The following is an 18,572-nucleotide window of genomic DNA, read 5'->3' as shown; positions in this document are numbered from 1 at the left end:
TCTTGATTGTATCCCTTAGCTACAAGTCTAGCTTTATTTCTTATGACTACTCCATTTTCATCTAATTTATTTCTGAAGATCCATTTTGTTCCAATTACAGAGTTATGCTTTGGTCTTTCAGTTAATGTCCATACATTACTTCTTTTGAATTGATTTAAAATTCTTCATAAGTCTTAGGTTCCAATTGTGAAACAAAAGCAAGATAATCATTTAAATTTCTAAGAGAGGATCGAGTTCTTACCCCTTGAGATGGATCACCAATGATTAAGTCTTTAGGGTGTCCATATGCATACCTCCATTCCTTTGCCAAGTCTTGAGATTGTGGTGGCACACAATCATTTTCCATCTCTTGATTTAGCACGTCATCAAGATTCAATTTTTCAAAGTCAATAATTCCTGCATCATCATCAAGAATATTTTCTCTCCTAGGAGACTCACTATCAGACTCATCAAAAATGATATTAACTGACTCTTCAACTACAAGAGTTCTTTTGTTGAATACTCTATATGCCCTGCTAGATGTAGAGTATCCTAAGAAGATACCTTCATCTGACTTGGCATCAAATTTACTTAGATCCTCCTTGCCATTATTTAAAATGAAACATCTACATCCAAATACTTTAAGATATTTAGCAGTTGGTTTCTTATTCTTCCAAAGTTCATAAGGAGTTTTCTTGGTTATAGGTCGTATTAAAATCCGATTTAGAATATGGCAAGCAGTACTTATAGCTTCAGCCCAAAAGTACTTTGGAAGACTTGACTCGCACAACATTGTGCGTGCCATTTCTGCCAAGGTCCTATTTTTTCTTTCAACAACCCCATTTTGTTGAGGCGTTCTAGGTGCTGAAAATTGATGTGAGATATAATTTTCATTACAAAATTCTTCAAAGTGTTGATTTTCAAATTCAGTTCCATGATCACTTCGAATTGCTATTAAGGCGAGCTTCTTTTCAGTTATGATATTCTTATAATATTTTAAGAATGCTGAAAATGCTTCATTCTTATATGCAAGAAATGAAACCCATGTATATTTTGAAAAATTATCTACTATAACTAGTCCATACTTCTTCCCTTCTAGACTTGCGGTTCTAGTGGGTCCAAATAGATCCATGTGTATGAGTTCAAAAGGCCTAGTGGTTGATACTACATTCTTTGATTTGAAGGATGATTTTGTTTTCTTACCTAATGAGCATGGTCCACAGATTTTGTCCTTTTCAAAGATCAATTTTGGCATATCTTTTATTAATTCCTTCTTGACTAGTTTTGATATTAAGTCCATACTAGTATGTCCTAGTCTACGATGCCAAAGCCAACTTGTTTCTTTTTTTTTTTCTTCATTAGTAATTAAACATAATCCATTTTTCTTGCCTAATTAATGAAGATCTACCATGTAAATATTTCTTTGCCTTTGCCCTACAAGTACGATGCTGTTATCTTTACCTTTATTACAAAATTGACTTATGCTAAGTAGGTTATGTTTCAAATCATTAACTAATAAGACATTTTCTATAAAGGTAGATGGAGTAATAAAAATTTTACCCTTTCCAATGATAAATTCTTTTCCATTGTCTCCATAGGTTACTACTCCACTCTTCTTAGATTCCAAGGTGACAAATTGTTCTACGTCACCTATCATGTTTCTTGAACAGCTGCTATCTAGATACCATCGTTTATCCATCTTATTAGCTGCAAGACACCCCTGCAATCAAGATCAAGAGTATGCTTTAGGTACCCAAACTAAGTTGGGTCCTTTAGGGTTAGTACTTGATGTTCCTTTTGGAACCCAAACTTTCTTATATTTACGCTTGTAATTATTACTCAATTTGTTGTAGCTAGACTTTCTATAGTTACATTCATATGCTTTATGTCCTAATTTATTGCAGCAATGACAAATTATATTTTCATTTTTGGCTTTCACAAATATGTTCTTTAAGTATTTTTGTTTCCTATTTGTTTTATATTCCAAACCAGCCTTATCATATACTGCCTTTTGACTATCAAGAATCATATTTAGTTTAGTTAAACTAAGTGTAAACTTGTCCACTAAGGATTTGTATTTTTCTGCATCTTCTTTTAGCTTGATATTTTCAGCAATTAAATTCTTAGTTTCATTTATGAATCTCCTACTTAATGTTTCATAGTCATTAGATATTTTCAGCTTATTTTTGATAAGAGATTGATTTTCATCTTTTAAAACTTTATTTTTATTGATTAATTTTTTGTATTCTTCCATGAGTTCTAAAAATGCATCATGTAATTCTTCAACAGTAAAATCACATTCAAGTTCAGAATCTACCTCATCGTCATTGGCCATATGACAGATTTGGGCCGTCTCTTGTGGATCTTCCTCTTCCGAACTTGACTCTTCACTTTCACTCCATTCAGCCATGAAGTTCTTCTCATTCCAATCCATTTTTGGTTTGGGAATGAGTGTGCCCTCTATACTAATTGTGGGTGTGTGTGGTCCTCTAGTTATGATATTCCACAATTCATAGTTTAGAGCTTGAATGAATATCCTTATCCTAGCTTTTCAGTATGTGTAATTTGAGCCATTAAATAGAGGTCTATTTGTGGATTGCCCCTCACTCATAGAACATCCTACTTGGGTTGTCATGATCTTTGTCTCTTGATTGTGAGATCAACAATACTATGTGAGCACCTTGCTCTGATACCACTTGTTGCCCAAGGTGACAAGCCAAGAGAGGGGGGTGAATTGGTTTCTCTAAATTTTTACTATCTTAATTTAGTCAATCGATAAGTGAGTGAAGTTAAAACCAATACACAATGCAAACACACAAGAAGTATAGTGGTTCGGTGCTCTCCTAAGCACCTACGTCCACTCCCCAAGCGATCCCTTGGAAATTCACTATAATCCCGCAGATTACAGTTGGATTGTTTTTCGGGCTCACAATCCAAAAACCTTTACACTTTGGTTTTCCGGGATCACCAAAAACCTATGTTGGTTTTACGGGCTCACCAACGAACCTTCACAATTGGTTTTATAGGTTCACTAATAAACCTATGTTGGTTTTACGGGCTCACCAACGAACCTTCACAATTGGTTTTACGGGTTCACCAATAAACCTACACCGTTAGTTTTACGGGCTCACCAACAAACCTTTACAAGGTGATTAAAAGAGAAGAAGATTGAAACTCCTAGATGAGCAAATATAACAATTATAAGCTACAAAGAAGAGTTTAGAATATAGTTATCGCTTGATGAGACTTCTCTCTTATTTGTCAAGAATGCTTCACTCTTCAAGGGTGGATGGAGCTCTTAATGTCCCTTGGAATCTGCTCAACCACTTTCTTTTGACTCTTGAGTGAAGCACTTGGATGAAGAAAGTTAGGGCTCTTGTCTTTCTTGTGTAAGCTTTTTGATATTTTGCAAAAGGATGTTTTCTCTGATGAATAGTGTTCCTTTAAATTGTTTTCCTCATCCATTGGACACCCCTCATTGGTCAGATTTCAAAAACTAGCCGTTACTTGCTGTTGGGAGGACAAAAAGTACTTCTGCAGAATTAGCCGTTATGCTTCTGCCCATGCTTGGGTCGACCCAAACTTTCCTGGGGTCGACTCAACCCACTGTTCATCAGACTTGGGGTCGATTCAACTTTCACTAGGGTCGACCCAACTTTCACTTGGGTCGACTCATGCAACATTGGGGTCAACCCTCTCAGGAAACACAGAACCTTGTGTTTCAACCTTCCTTCACTTGGGTCGACTCAACTCTTTTTGAGTCGACTCAAGGATCAGTTGGGTCGACTCAATTTCCACTTGGGTCGACCCTCTCAGGGATTCCAGAGAATCGATTTTTGAATGACATAGCCTTTGGGTCGACTCATGTTCAGTTGGGGTCGACTCAAGGTTGGGTCGACTCAAATTCCATTTGGGTCGACCCTCTCAGGGATTCCAGAGAACTGTTTTCTTGAGGCTTGAAGATGGGGTCGACTCAGCCTTTACTTGGGTCGACCCAAGTACTGTTCATCCGTGCCATTTTTGCAGAAGTGTGCCAGATGGTTCCTTGATGTGCCGGGGTCGACTCCACCAATTTTGGGGTCGACTCATTCCACACTTTGCTGCAACTTAGGGTTAGATTCATCCATATAATCAATGAAATATTCTTCAAGCAATTTTGAATATATGTCATGGTGGTGCTATATACTTTTAACAATGAAAATTACTATCATTTTCTTGAGAGTACGTTTTACTTGAAACTTTGCCGAATTAAAATTTAGAATTCACTATCATTCTTCAAGCAAATTTTATCTTATTATTAATCATTGAAATACATCTTGATCTCATTCTACTTATGTACCGAGAGTGACGAACTTAGTAATGATGTATCATATTACCTTGTAAAATTTAATTAGATATTCCTTCAATGGTTGAGTTAATCATCAAAATACCACTATCATCCTCAATCTCTCCCTTTTTGATGATTACAAAATATTGAGTATGAGCAGATTGTTACTTAAGTTAAAATCCGGTTTTAGAAGAGCTCAAGTTGCTGAATTTCAGCTTTTCAAATTTGAGAGTGAAGTCTCCCCCTTTTTCATCCAAATATTGCCAATTTAATCTTTTTGATTTACTCCCCCTTTCTTTTATATTTGGTTAAAGATGAAACTTCAAAAATTTGAGATAAAACAAGAGTTTCAGATTATGTATCGAGGTATGAGAAGTACGTGCCAAATTCTGAAATTTGATTTCAATTTGAGACTTTAACCTTTTCATTGTTACATATTACTCCCCCTTAAGTGTATAATCTTTCCTATTATCATTTTCAATCTTGTTTATCAACTTATTTCTTTCCTTACTTCTCCCCCTTTTTGTTATCATCAAATAGGTGCATGGCAATAGATAAGTAGACATAGTAAATAATAAACATTCAGATTTTACTGATCAAACATGGAACATTGTAGTATATTAACACCAAAAATACAATGTTTTTCAATCAAAGTGCAAAGTACATGATCAACACAAAATACATATGAGAACTAGATAAATCCTAGGCACTAATCAAGGTGCTAACATCAGCCTAGGGGGTATCTAATGGCTGTGATCTAGTCCTCATCCTCCTAGTATAAGTAGCGAGGGGAGGTCGAGCCTGATAGGACTGAGTCTAGCGTGGACCTCGCTGAGCTGGATGACTCTGTGCCGATACCTCTAACTCAGCTGCTCGGGGCACAGATGGACCATGAGCCTCTCTCTCTCCGTAATGCTTCTACCTGCTCTCTGAGATCGCTAATCTCAGCAGTCATGCTATCCATCCTGCTCCATATCCCATCAGAGAGTCCTCACGTGAGCTGATACAAGCTCAGTCATCCTACTCCAAAACTCCTCTGTACATCCCGTAGGTGTGGATGACGAAGGTCCAGCCTCTGAAGGTGCTGTAGGATGATCCGCAGGCTCCTCATCCTCAGGGATGGGGTCTCCAATCTCTGGTGCATCACCCTCTGGTGCATGTATCCTAGCTCCTGCACGCACCCACTGCCCGTTCACCTTCTCATAACCCATGCGAATAAGGGATCGTGCAGTGTACGTGTCAGTAAATAGTAGATGCCTGGAGATCTCTCCCTCTACTGATATGTCATGCTGTCAGAAGACCAGGGTGAGTATCATACCATAGGGCAAGGAGACTTTCGAATTGCATATAACCTTTTTCATCTGTCTGATCATCATACCTGGGAGGTTCAGGGGAATGTCCTGAATAATGTGCTTCATAATGACTAAGTCTCGCTCAGAAATGAGATCAAATCTTTCACTCTTCGGAAATAAAATCCGACCTATGAAGTTGTGCAACAACCTCATCTCAGCTGAAAGAGAGCTTGCTATTACATTTTCGGAATAGTCGAAATCATCGTTCTCAAGGATCAATTGTAGAGCTCTCAACTTGTTTTCATGTTTTTCTGGCGTAGCTCCTTCCCCCAGGGGAGATGAAGCAACTCACTCAAGCTTTCTTCTGAAACCCTAACCCTTACTCCTCAGACTTCAGATATAAGCCCTCCCATTCCAACTTTCAGGAAGGCATAGAACTCACGAACCAATCCAGGGTAGATCACCACATCTAGGGAGCAAAGATACTCCCATCCTTGCCTTCGGATCCAATCACCCAACCGGAATCCTTCCTGATCCAAGAACTCGGAGTGGATCCTTCTTCCCGTGGTAACCGGTCTTTCCGCATATTTTGCAAGTTGGACGGAAGGGGAGGGAGGAGGAGGCTCTACACGTGTCTCACCTTGTGGAGGCACTGTAGAAGACTCTCTAGCATTTCTTTGGACACCTCCCATTGGTCAGATTTGAAAAACTAGCCATTACTTGCTGTTGGGAGGACAAAAAGTACTTCTGCAGAACTAGCTGTTATGCTTCTGCCCGTGCTTGGGTCGACCCAAACTTTTCTGGGGTCGACTCAACCCACTGTTCATCAGACTTGGGGTTGACTTAACTTTCACTGGGGTCGATCCAACTTTCACTTGGGTCGACTCATGCAACATTGGGGTCGACCCTCTCAGGAAACACAGAACCTTGTATTTCAGCCTTCCTTCATTTGGGTCGACTCAAGGATCAGTTGGGTCGACTCAATTTCCACTTGGGTCGACCCTCTCAGGGATTCCAGAGAACCGATTTTTGAATGACATAGCCTTTGGGTCGACTCATGTTCAGTTGGGGTCGACTCAAGGTTGGGTCGACTCAAATTCCATTTGGGTCGACCCTCTCAGGGATTCCAGAGAACTGTTTTCTTGAGGCTTGAAGATGGGGTCGACTCAGTCTTTACTTGGGTCGACCCAAGTACTGTTCATCCGTGCCATTTTTGCAGAAGTATGCCAGATGGTTCCTTGATGTGCCGGGGTCGACTCCACCAATCTTGGGGTCGACTTATTCCACACTTTGCTGCAACTTAGTGTTAGATTTATCCATATAATCAATGAAATATTCTTCAAGCAATTTTGAATATATGTCATGGTGGTGCTATATACTCTTAACAACGAAAATTACTATCATCTCCTTGAGAGTACGTTTTACTTGAAACTTTGCCGAATTAGAATTTAGAATTCACTATCATTCTTCAAGCAAATTTTATCTTATTATTAATCATTGAAATACATCTTGATCTCATTCTACTTATGTACCGAGAGTGACGAACTTAGTAATGATGTATCATATTACCTTGTAAAATTTAATTAGATATTCCTTCAATGGTTGAGTTAATCATCAAAATACCACTATCATCCTTACGTGATTATCTTAAAAAAAATGGTATAGTTTCACAATGGACTCCTCCTGGTACATCTCAGCTCAACGGAGTGTCAGAGAAGAGGAATCAGACCCTATTGGATATGGTCAGATCCATGATAAGCTTCACTGACTTACCCTTATTCCTTTGGGAAGATGTCCTACTTTCAACAATTTATATATTGAATAGAGTTCGCTCTAAGTCTGTTCCTACCACACCGTATGAGATATAGCATGGTAAGAAATCAAGTCTTGGTCATCTCAAGATTTGGGGATGTCCGGCCCACGTCAAGCGGCAACAGGCGGACAAGTTAGAGGTTAGGACAGTTAGTGCTCGTTTTATAGGATATCCTAAGGAGTTGTTAGGATACAATTTTTACGTCCTAGAGGATCACAAAGTGTTTGTGAGCCGATATGCTGTCTTTTTGGAAAAACAATTTATCCTTGATAAAGGCATTGAGAGAAAAATTGAGCTCGAAGAGAAAGTCTCTAAAGAGCAACGAGCCACTGTGCCTATAGAACCTATTCATATTGAGCCAATACACGTAGAACCTCCTCCACCTCGTAGATCTAGTAGGATTTTCTATCCTCCTGAAAGATACTTAGGTATGCTTACAGGGGAAGTAGGGAAAGTGTTCCTTATGGGAAATAGGGATCATTCTAAGGGTCCCAATACCTACAACGAGGCGATGTTAGATATCGATTCCGAGAAATGGTTGGAAGCGATGAAGTCAGAGATGGACTCTATACATACCAACCAAGTTTGGACCTTAGTAGATCCACCAGAAGGTATAGTACCTATTGGATGTAAATGGATCTACAAGAGGAAATTAAGTTCGGATGGCCAGGTAGAGACCTATAAGGCAAGGCTAGTGGCGAAAGGTTATGGTTAGCGCGAAGGCATTGACTATCGGAAAATCTTTTCACCTGTAGCCATGCTGAAGTCCATTTGAACATTGCTTGCCATTGCAGCATATCATGATTATGAGATATGGCAGATGGATGTGAAAACTGCTTTTCTAAATAGATATCTTCAAGAAGATATCTATATGGACCAGCCTTTAGGTTTCACTTTCAGTGATAGTGATCACAAGGTCTGCAAACTGCAAAGGTCCATTTATGGACTAAAGCAAGCATCTCGGAGTTGGAACACTCGTTTCAACGATGTAATCAAATCGTTTGATTTCATCAAGAACGAAAAGGAACCATGTGTTTATAAGAAATTTAGTGGGAGGGTTATTGTATTCCTCGTATTGTACGTAGATGATATCCTCCTAATTGGGAATGATATTCTCATGCTTATTTCGGTCAAGGTATGGTTGTCTAAGGAATTCTCAATGAAATACCTTGGGGAAGCATCCTACATTTTGGGAATTAAGGTCTATAGAGATAGATCTAAAAGGATGCTTGACCTGTTATAGAAAATGTACATAAAGGAAGTGCTGAAGAGGTTTAGCATGGAAAATTCTAAAAGAGGATTGTTGCCTCTGGATTCATCTTTCCAAGAAGATGTGCTCCAACCAAGGTTCGCTGTACCGATCGGTACCGGTCGGTACCGAGCGTACCGTACCCGTACCGATGGGTACCGGTATCGGTACACCAATATCGGTACGCCTGGCGTACCGCATACCGTACCGTACCGACACTCGGTACGCCTATACTAGTGCGGCACCGGTACGAGATTCGGTACCGGTATGGCGAACCTTGCCTCCAGCACATCTGAAGAGATTCAACGCATGAGCAAGATCCCTTATGTTTCGGCTATAGGGAGCCTCATGTATGCCGTGCTATGTACATGACTTGATATAGCACATGCTGTGAGTGTTACGAGCAGATATCAGTCGAATCCAGGCGAAAAGCGCTGGACAGCTGTGAAGAACATTCTTAAGTACTTGAGAAGAACTAAGAATATGTTCTTGTTCTTTGGAGGAGGATCAGAATTAAAGGTAGAAGGATACACAGATTCAGACTTTATGACTGACATTGATGATAGAAAGTCTACATCAGGGTATGTGTTCTTGTGCAATGCTGGTTCGGTAAATTGGAAGAGTTCCAAACAACTAATTATTGCAGATTCTACCATAGAAGCTGAGTACATTGCCACCTTTGAAGCTGCAAAAGAAGCATTCTGGTACAAAAAGTTTGTTGAAGAGTTAGGCGTGATGTCATCATATGCCATCACACTCTACTGCGATAATAATGGCACCATAGCATTGGCTAAGGAGCCGAGGTCTCACCAGAAGTCTAAGCATATAGAGCGGCGATATCATTTGATACGCGACTACCTAGAAAAGAAGTATGTAGAGGTGTAGAGAGTAGAGTCCACAAATAACGTGGCATACCCATTTACTACAGTTGAGTCAGCAAAAGACAGAAGTACATCTTGAGAAGATGGGGCTTAGATGTATGTTTGATTGACTTTAGTGCAAGTAAGAGATTGTTAGGAGTATGCCCTAGAAGCCAATTTGGCAGACGCATTGTAATTGTTCTGGAAGCATGAAATTTGTACTTGATATTTTATTAATTAATAAAATCAGGCATTTTGTTCATTCATGTTATTATGTGTGCATGAATTGTCCTAGAAATTAATAAGATGATAATACATATTCTCAAGAGTTGAAAATTTAAAGCATGTGTAATTAATAGTTAATTCCTGAATAACTCCTGATCGATGGATCATCACGAAGGACGGTGATCGATCCGATGAGATTAGTGCACAGATCACTTTTCTTGATGGACGAGTCTTAAGTCCACAGTGTGGGGACACTGGGGTGATTGTGCAAGTGCTTGTTAGAGAATAAGGGTACTGAGCGTGACCAAAGCAAAAAGTCATCTGGATGTCTATCCACTCGTCAGTGACTTACTTGATGTTGCAGTAGTATGACTAGTACTTAGATCTGCGATGCCTCAGCTAATCACGGTGAGGTTGCTGTAGTTTGACGAGCACATAAACATGGGCCCTAAGGATTCTTGTGGTGCAGATTGGCTACAGTAGGTTTACTATCGGATTAGGGTTGCATCAAGATGGGATCTATCGACCTTGATAGATTAGGAATGATCCTATGTGATTTATGAGACTAAGTTTGAAAGACCTTGGCCAGGGCAGTTTAAGAAAAAGAGTTTTCCAATTTCGAACTTGAGTCAAATAAATTTGACATAAGACAGACGATAGGGTTTGACGAGTTATCCATAACCTCCGACATGTCGGGATCCATGATAGAGGTACTGTATCATACGCTAACTGCATCTAGAGGTTCATCCATTCTGTTCTGCTGGGTTGTCACTATATGCTGCTAGGTGTCATTAGTGGATTGTGAGACTCGAAGGCATGCACTTGGTGATCAGTGAATTCTAAGAGTAGAGTTGAAATCATTTCAACCCATTGAAAGGAGTTTCGATGATATTATGATAGAGATCATAATATATCTCACTATCAGTCAGAATAGAGCCTACGGGGTCACACACATTAGAGGTTTTGATCGTTTCGATGGTTGGAGAGCGATTTAGGATCGCAATTGATCTTGATTTTCAATTTAATTAACAATTAGAGTTAGTGAATCAAAGAAGAAGGATTTGCAATTGGATTGCAATTTAATTGGACCTAATTAAATTAGGCTTAACCTTATTGGATAAGGATGGGAAGGCCTAATTAATTAGAACTCTTTATTAGATAAGGAACTTAATTCATGAAGTCCAATTTGGATCCTAATTGGATTAGGATTCACATAAATCAATTTGGAGGACACATTGGGTTCTAATTGGATTAGAATTCAATTGATCAAGTGGGACCATGTAATTTCTAATTGGATTAGGAGACTCATTCACGGAAGGAAGGGAAAGATCCCTTCCTCTATGCGTGTGGAGCAAAGAAGGAAAGAGGGAGGGGTGGACGCCCCTCCTCTTTCTCACACGCACAAAGAAAGGAGGGGCGTCCGCCCCTCCTTTCCTTTCATGGTCCACATGCCAAGAGGAGGATCCGCCCCTCCTCCTCCTTGTTCATGCGGATTGCCACATGGCATGAGCATGTCCCTTGGATTCTTTCCAATCACTTTTAAGTAAGTGTTGTGATAGAATTAAGTAAGGGGTGTAGCTGATTTTAGAGGGATGAATTAAGGAGTGCTTGATTCTTGAAATTATTCCTTGTTTGTATAGGCATGAGCTGCCTATTTAAAGGGCCCTGGCATGAAGCATTGAAGCCTCCTTGTAGCCGGCCACCCTCCCTCCTCCATCCCTGGCGTGAGCAAAGATAGAAGAAGAGGTGTCTTCTTCATCTTCTTCCTCCTCCTTCCTCTCAAAGTAATTAAGGAGTTGATTAAAGGGAGAGGAATTCAGGCATCAAAGGTGATCTCTGCAAGGGAGCTAGCACCTCGGTGAGATCTTGGAGCGATCTGTACCTCGTGTGAATACCTGTAGAGGCCGGACGCTTGTGCGGCTTCGAGCAAACCAAAAATTCTATGATAATCAGATAACGGTAAAGTTCTACCCGCTCAAAGGTAAAGATTAAATCTTTATAAATTCTATACAATTAGAAATTGTGGTAGATCTGAAATTAATCTAGTCTTTAATTTTAATCTTCCTTTTAGATTTCATAAATCTGAGTTAGAGAACTCTAGAAAATTTTTGAAATCTACGTTCCCTAGAACATTCATGAGATGAACGAACCCTGCGTGTGTCTTTCCGCTGTGATCGTCGCAACGCATGCGGGGGTAACCCGACATTTCTGTCATATTCCATTTATGGGTCTTGACCATGGGAACCAGGCTATTTGGACCTGGTTGAAGGTACAGTGGTCTAATTCTTAATTTATTTTGCTTCGTGGGATCTCACTGCCTTTGATTTCTTCATTTCAGATATAAGGGTTTCTGCACATGGAACCTTTTCTTTCATTGCCATTTTTTCACTTTCTATCCTTGTGATCTCAAAAGCCTTTCATACAACATTGCCTGTAGACAACTACCAGTCATAGCAAGGTTGGAGATCATCATTTTGAGTGTATTGATCATGGAAGAAAGTGCAGCTGAATGATCTACTCAAATAGGATTAACTTATTGTTTTAGAACACTAAAACAAAAGATCTTTAATATCCAAACACTCATGCATCTAGTGAGGACAATGACACCAATCCAAATGGAAAAAGCTAGAACAAAAACACGCAAAAATAGTTAGATGGTAGTGTTTTCCACCACTTGCCAAATAAAAACTTGTTATATTCTCTGTGAAGGAAAAAAGAAAGGTTGGTTGAAAGAGTGGGAATCAAGGTCTGCTGAAGCAATACCAAGATCCATACTGGTAGGTAGCCGATTTGGTGTGGTAGTGTTACAGTACCGTACCGACACAATACGCAATGGTGCGCCCTTTCCGAAGCAGCATGCTCTTTTTTTAATATTTTTTAAGTTTAAATTAATGATAAATATTTTTTAAATTTTTTCAATGATTTTAAGTTTAAAAATAATTCCACCAGCAGGCGCATTGACTTATATAGGAACCTGGAGGGATCAAATTAATCCGATTATTCATATGCTCGATAGATCTTATGCCATGTGTCAATATCCCCTACAACAACCTTGGGCAATCCCTTGGATCATTGCTTCCAAACATTTAATCATTACTTCAAATCTCCCGCTAGCAACGATAATGTTTGGGGAAGCTCATCGAATGCCAAATAATAAATAAAACAACTAGAGCAAAGTTTGTCGTATCGGTCGGTACCATATCATACTGGACGTACTGTACCATATCGGTACCAAACCGGTACGCCATCTCGTACCGTACCGATACTCGGTGTACCGATATTGTAATAGGATGGTATTGGTACAGGGTCAAGCATCGAGACGGCGAACTATAGACTAGAGCTTTCTAGAATGCTCTAGTAATAACTCAAAACTTAAAGGTCTGCTTAGCTCATCAAGCCAGCTCAATAGCTCAATCTATAAACTCATCAGCTCAACAACTCAATTCAAAGTCTTAGCAACTTAACAGCTTAGGTCATCAGCTCAGTAGCTTGTCCCTAATAGATTAGATCTCATGGCTTATGTTATCAGAACCAACAGTTCAATTCAAAATGGTGAATCAGTGGGGGGCAACTGTTACACTAGGGCAAGAGCCGACCAATGAAAGACTATCCCCTGTCCACCAAGCGAGCTCCAACCGACCCAAACTGGAACTAATCATTCAAGGCTTGCCACATGGTCCACCTCTTCCGAAACGTTCAACGGCATAACGATCTCAACTGATCCAACAGAAAGTCGTTGCACGCCAACAGTCTTAATTGGCCTAATAGAAGGTTGATACCTCCCAATTGACCCAATGAGGGGTCAGTACATCTTAACCAACTCAACAGAAGACTGATATTTTGTAACCAGCCTAACAGAAAACTGGTACACTTGGAACAAATCTCTAACAGATTCTACTAGGCTCCCTCTATAAATATGTCTACCCTAAAGGACCCGAGGGTAAGCTGAGGAGGAAGAGGAGACGCTTGATCTATCTCCTTTCTCTCTCTTTCTCTCTCTCTCTCTCTCTTTTTCTCTCTCCCAAAACTCTCCTGTTTCCTTAAGATCTTTGCTTGACTTAAGCATCAGAGAGTCTCTCGCCGGATACTTTATGGCAAGTGGACTTTTTCTTGTTTCAGGTTGGACACAGTGTCGATTAGCCTACTTTCGCAAACCTGCAAGGGATGCTCGCTGACCCTCCCCAACTGGAACAACGGAGACTCAAATTTCTCTAGCCATCTCTTCATCTTTCTACTGGGATTGGCTCGCGCTCAACAGCAACAAAAATCATACTACAACCTATAATTCTTCGACAACTATTCAACAGAATTATTGTACATAATATTGTACTTTCAAAGTCATAAAAAGAACTATTGTTAGTGGTACCTCAATGATCCCCAGATCCTGAGGATGCACCTCCAGAAATTTAGTTCAACTCTCACCAATTACTCCAAAAGGTTTCATGATGATGGTAGTGGCCTATGTAGATTTATAAACAATTTTACCCTGGAATTTGGAATTAAGTTTCAATTGAAAATAAATGGTGTTTATGACATGTTCAAATCATTGTACAAATCAAATTCATAGGAATGTCCAAATGAAGGTTCAGTGAAATGATGTAGAAAAAATCGAAACTAAAATTTCCTAATTGAAGATTGAAGTACTACGAAAAGAACAAAGCACATAGTAAGAAGTTCTTAATTGACTCACACAATTCATATTTCTTAAAAAAAGAGTTAATTATTACCCTTGAGGCTACGTAAATCTTCTTTGTTGATGCAAATATGGGGACATATACCTTCATAAGTAAACTACTACTTACATCCTTGAGGTTCACATATCCCACTTGGCAAAGGGTCTGAAAGTTCTTATCAACAATTTGATTGAGGCTGCATATAGCACCTAGCTAGGGGTCCCCAAATATCCTTATCAAAAATTCCAATTAGGCCAAAATACCACCTAGGTAGAGTTCGATATATTTTTTCAAGTGTGATGTTAGTTTTACATTTGAAAGAATTTCAAAAATGCTAGATGGAACATTTGCTAGAAAGCTTCAACGAAAATTAAATAAGGCGGCGTAATTATGTTTTAATTTTTAAATACTAAAACATTTATCAATTTTTGAAGGTTCATAAATTCTTTTAAAAAACCCAAAAATTGGTAACTCAAGTAAGAAAAGTCTCATACATTAGTCTCCAAGGCATATCATCTATTATCATAAAACTAGATGGAACATTTGCTAGAAAGCTTCAATGAAAAATAAATTTGGTGGCATAATTATGTTTTAACTTTTAAATACTAAAACATTTATCAAATTTTGAAGGTCCATAAATTCTTTTAAAAAACCCAAAAATTGGTAACTCAAAAATTAGGTAAGAAAAGTCTCATACGTTAGTCTCCAAGGCATATCAACTATTATAATGCTATTTAGAGCTTAAAGCACCAATAGAAGTGTTCATATTCCAATCTTTTGTGCTTATATAAATTTGTCTTATATGATTGGGTTATCACAAGGGCTAATGTGATAAAATGGTAGAGGTGAAATTGAGGGTATTGAAAATGTCTGTACCAAATGATTTTGGAGCAACTTGAATGGATGTTATGTCAACATGATTGTATCATGTTATGCAAAAAAAGATTTGAGAGGTTATATCACATGATGAAGGTGAATGATGGTGTTGCTTGGGCTTTGGATTGAGTCTAAGGGTTAGAAACTTAGAATGCTGATTAATGTTCAGACAAACCCTGGAAGTGTGTGAGAGAAATTGACAATCTTGCATTGAATGGATTTCAACCTGGTTAGTAATTTATAGCAATGCATGTTCACATGGAATATTTATGGTTGGTTTCAGGTATGGCTGTGGTATGAAGCAAGGTCTATTGAATCTACAGGATGGTCTTGCTCAATATAGGAGCAAAAATTTTGGATGTAGGGTTGAAAAAGGGTGACATGAAAAGCTATGATGGGAAGTGTTGAATTATGTTTGGTGAATGTTGCATATTAGAGTATACAACCTGACTTGGGTATGTTGGCAGCAACATCCATGCTAATTTGTTTGATCATGGGCATTCCATGGATTGCAGAGTCAATAAGTATGAAGAATAAGTGAATAGCTCTTCAGTGCATATGACTATGCTTTAGGCTTCAAATTAATAACAATTAGATCCATTTCATATGCAGTTAGGTGGATAAGAATCCCCTAGCTCTTGCAATTTGTTCTAGCCCAACTTTAGACCAATGGCACCTTTGAAAATCCTTTAATTCCAAAATAATGATTCTATCACCTTCTTGGCTGATGAGAAGATGTATAAAGTGAGAATGTGAGATAATAAGGAGCAAGAAAGTTTGAACAGAGTTTCTCTTTTGAAGCAGATAATTCGAGTGCAAAAAATTTCAAAGCTCTAAAACATGAGGAATCACCTAAACACCTGTTTTAAAATCTCTTTTCAAAAAAAAAAATTTTGTGATTAAAAATACTGTAAATATGTGCTACTTGTTCTTTCAGTTTCTTGGGCATATTTTCTAACTAGCTGTTTTATATTTGTCTCCTTCATTATGGTACTTACCAGGTAGTTGCAGCTTTCATGATGATGAATACTCTAAACAAGACAAGTTTTGGGGCTTTCTCATTATCTGTCCCATCACCTGGAGAGCTTCTCCAGATATTTGAGATTGCTGCTCCAGTGTTTATAACAATGACATCAAAGGTTTTGTGCTCAATTCAAGTTTGTTCATCATTGATGTTTATTCTTGTTTGCTTTGTAGCTGAGACATGTAAGCTTCAGGTGGCCTTCTATTCCCTACTCACTTATTTTGCCACATCAATGGGAACAATGACTATTGCGGCGCATCAGGTTTTTCATGATCGTTTCTGATTATTCAAGTGCACCTTTTTTTATCTTGTATAATTTATAAAAAACATCATGGGCATTTCTTTCTTTGGTAAATTTAGGTTATGATTAATGTCTTCTGCATGTGCACTGTCTGGGGTGAACCACTCTCTCAAACTGCTCAGTCATTTATGCCAGAATTGATACATGGAGTTAACCGCAGTTTGGTGAAGGTTTGAAACTTCTATTGCTTGTAGAATGTTATGCATCATGGTTAATGGCTTAATGCAGTCTCCTCCTAAATATTTAACTATTACATTAAGGGGCCAGATTTCAGTTTTTGTTAGCATGCTGCTTAATCTCTCACTGAGTGTAGGCAATAACAAATATGTAAATGCGGTCCTTTGTCAAAGTCGGCCAGTTCTTTTTGCAATAAATATATCAGCCAAATGGATTACGTTGATAGGACTCATACTCTCACAGCCTGCTTCATCAAACTGAGCTTCCACAGCACATGATGTTCTGCTAAACATTTTTTTCATTGCTACCTGAAACAAACTGAGCTGCCTTAGGAATAATATTAGAACCATACTGTGATAACTAAGGAAAAGTGGCTTTATGCTTGTTATGCCTTCTAGGAGATTTCTATCTGTGTTGCTATTTGTTGTGCTTCTTTTGTATTACTGATCTTTTCTTTTACAAGTCAATTGCTGTTTTGGAGTTCAACATTTTTTGCAACCATTTTAAAATGTTCTATAGCACATTTATGTTCTAATTGTGATCCATATTGTCTATGATATACTGAAATGTTACCTTTATTTCAGGCACGAATGCTGTTGAGGTCACTAATTATAATTGGAGCTATGACTGGATTGACTTTGGGAGTTGTTGGGACATCTTTCCCATGGCTCTTCCCTTATCTGTTTACAACTGATCACACGGTCATTGGAGAGGTTTGCAGTACATTAAGTCATTAAATTTGGGTTTATCAAGCTTCTCTTTGAAATATTTCATTAGCATTCTCTTTCATGGGCATTTGTGGTTTGGAAAGACTTCTATTCAAGTCAGTAACTATGATTAGGGAAAAGAGAGCGATCAAACTTTTTACTCATGGAATCCATTATGAACAGTTATGACTTATGATTAACTGCAGCTTTTTTACTCATTTTTCTGCATACTTGATTAACTTTCTCTTGAAAATAAAAAGGTGCACAAAGGAACTTCTTGCATCTAATTTTTCTCTTTTAGTTATGCAAAATGATATTCTTTTCCTAGGTTCCATCTATCTTTTCAAGGAAAGCAATTCTTTTTTCCCTTTGATGAATTTGGGTTTCCCAACCCCTTTCTCAAAAGCAAAGGACATGGATGGTATTGGCTGGACACTTATTTTTTGATCAACTCTATAGAAAATTTTCCATGTTATTGTGTAAGAGTGGAGTTGTAACCATTCTTTTGACCTAGTGGATATTAATAATTTATGCAATTTTTTCCCAAAAAGATCTATGATGTTTTATCTTCCAACAATGATATTTTATCATTTGATTGATTAATAGTGGTTTTGCTTTCTTTTTATTTGTTAAGTTTGACTCAATCTCTAACTATGACAGTGGAATTATAGACTAGCTTAATGGGTGTACAATTTTCTAAAATGCTTGACTTGAATTGGTTACAGTCATTTATCAGAAACATGTTTTCATAAGGGAAGCTTCATTGGTGAAATCTGACTAATTCCTAATCGCTCTTCCATTAGATATGGGAGAATAGAGAAATCAGATTAACCTGTCAAGAAACAAACAATTTTGGCATCTGATGCTGATATAGCAGTCTTATCCTTGCATCAAGTACCGGTACCCACTGATACTGGTATGGTACGCCCTGTACCAACCGGTACAACATGGTTGATAGTTTGTCTCTCCTTACCAATCAGAACACTCGCCATAATAGTTCATGTTGTTAGACCTGTAAACAGATGTAAATCCCATGTAAATTGAGAAATTGCGTCCTTTTGTGAGTGAC

At 38.4% G+C, this 18,572-nt stretch overlaps 1 protein-coding gene across 2 annotated transcripts in view; it reads left to right on the top strand.

Moving 5' to 3' along the window:
- Positions 1 to 18,572, top strand: part of LOC103697272 (MATE efflux family protein) — a 70,294-nt gene that overhangs the window by 34,389 nt on the left and 17,333 nt on the right. For both annotated transcript variants that reach the window (XM_039116390.3, XM_039116389.3), the window contains exons 7-10: positions 16,296 to 16,433; positions 16,512 to 16,580; positions 16,679 to 16,789; positions 17,381 to 17,509. In XM_039116390.3, coding sequence (XP_038972318.1) covers positions 16,296 to 16,433; positions 16,512 to 16,580; positions 16,679 to 16,789; positions 17,381 to 17,509 — 447 coding nt within the window. The remainder of the gene's footprint in view (positions 1 to 16,295; positions 16,434 to 16,511; positions 16,581 to 16,678; positions 16,790 to 17,380; positions 17,510 to 18,572) is intronic.

Source organism: Phoenix dactylifera, chromosome 16 (genome assembly GCF_051530095.1).
Source record: "Phoenix dactylifera cultivar Ajwa chromosome 16, Ajwa_hap1_PhDact_Kaust_v1.1, whole genome shotgun sequence".
Classification (NCBI taxonomy): Eukaryota; Viridiplantae; Streptophyta; class Magnoliopsida; order Arecales; family Arecaceae; genus Phoenix; species Phoenix dactylifera.
Note: the sequence above shows the minus strand (reverse complement) of the source record. Positions and strands in the feature narration are given on the sequence as shown.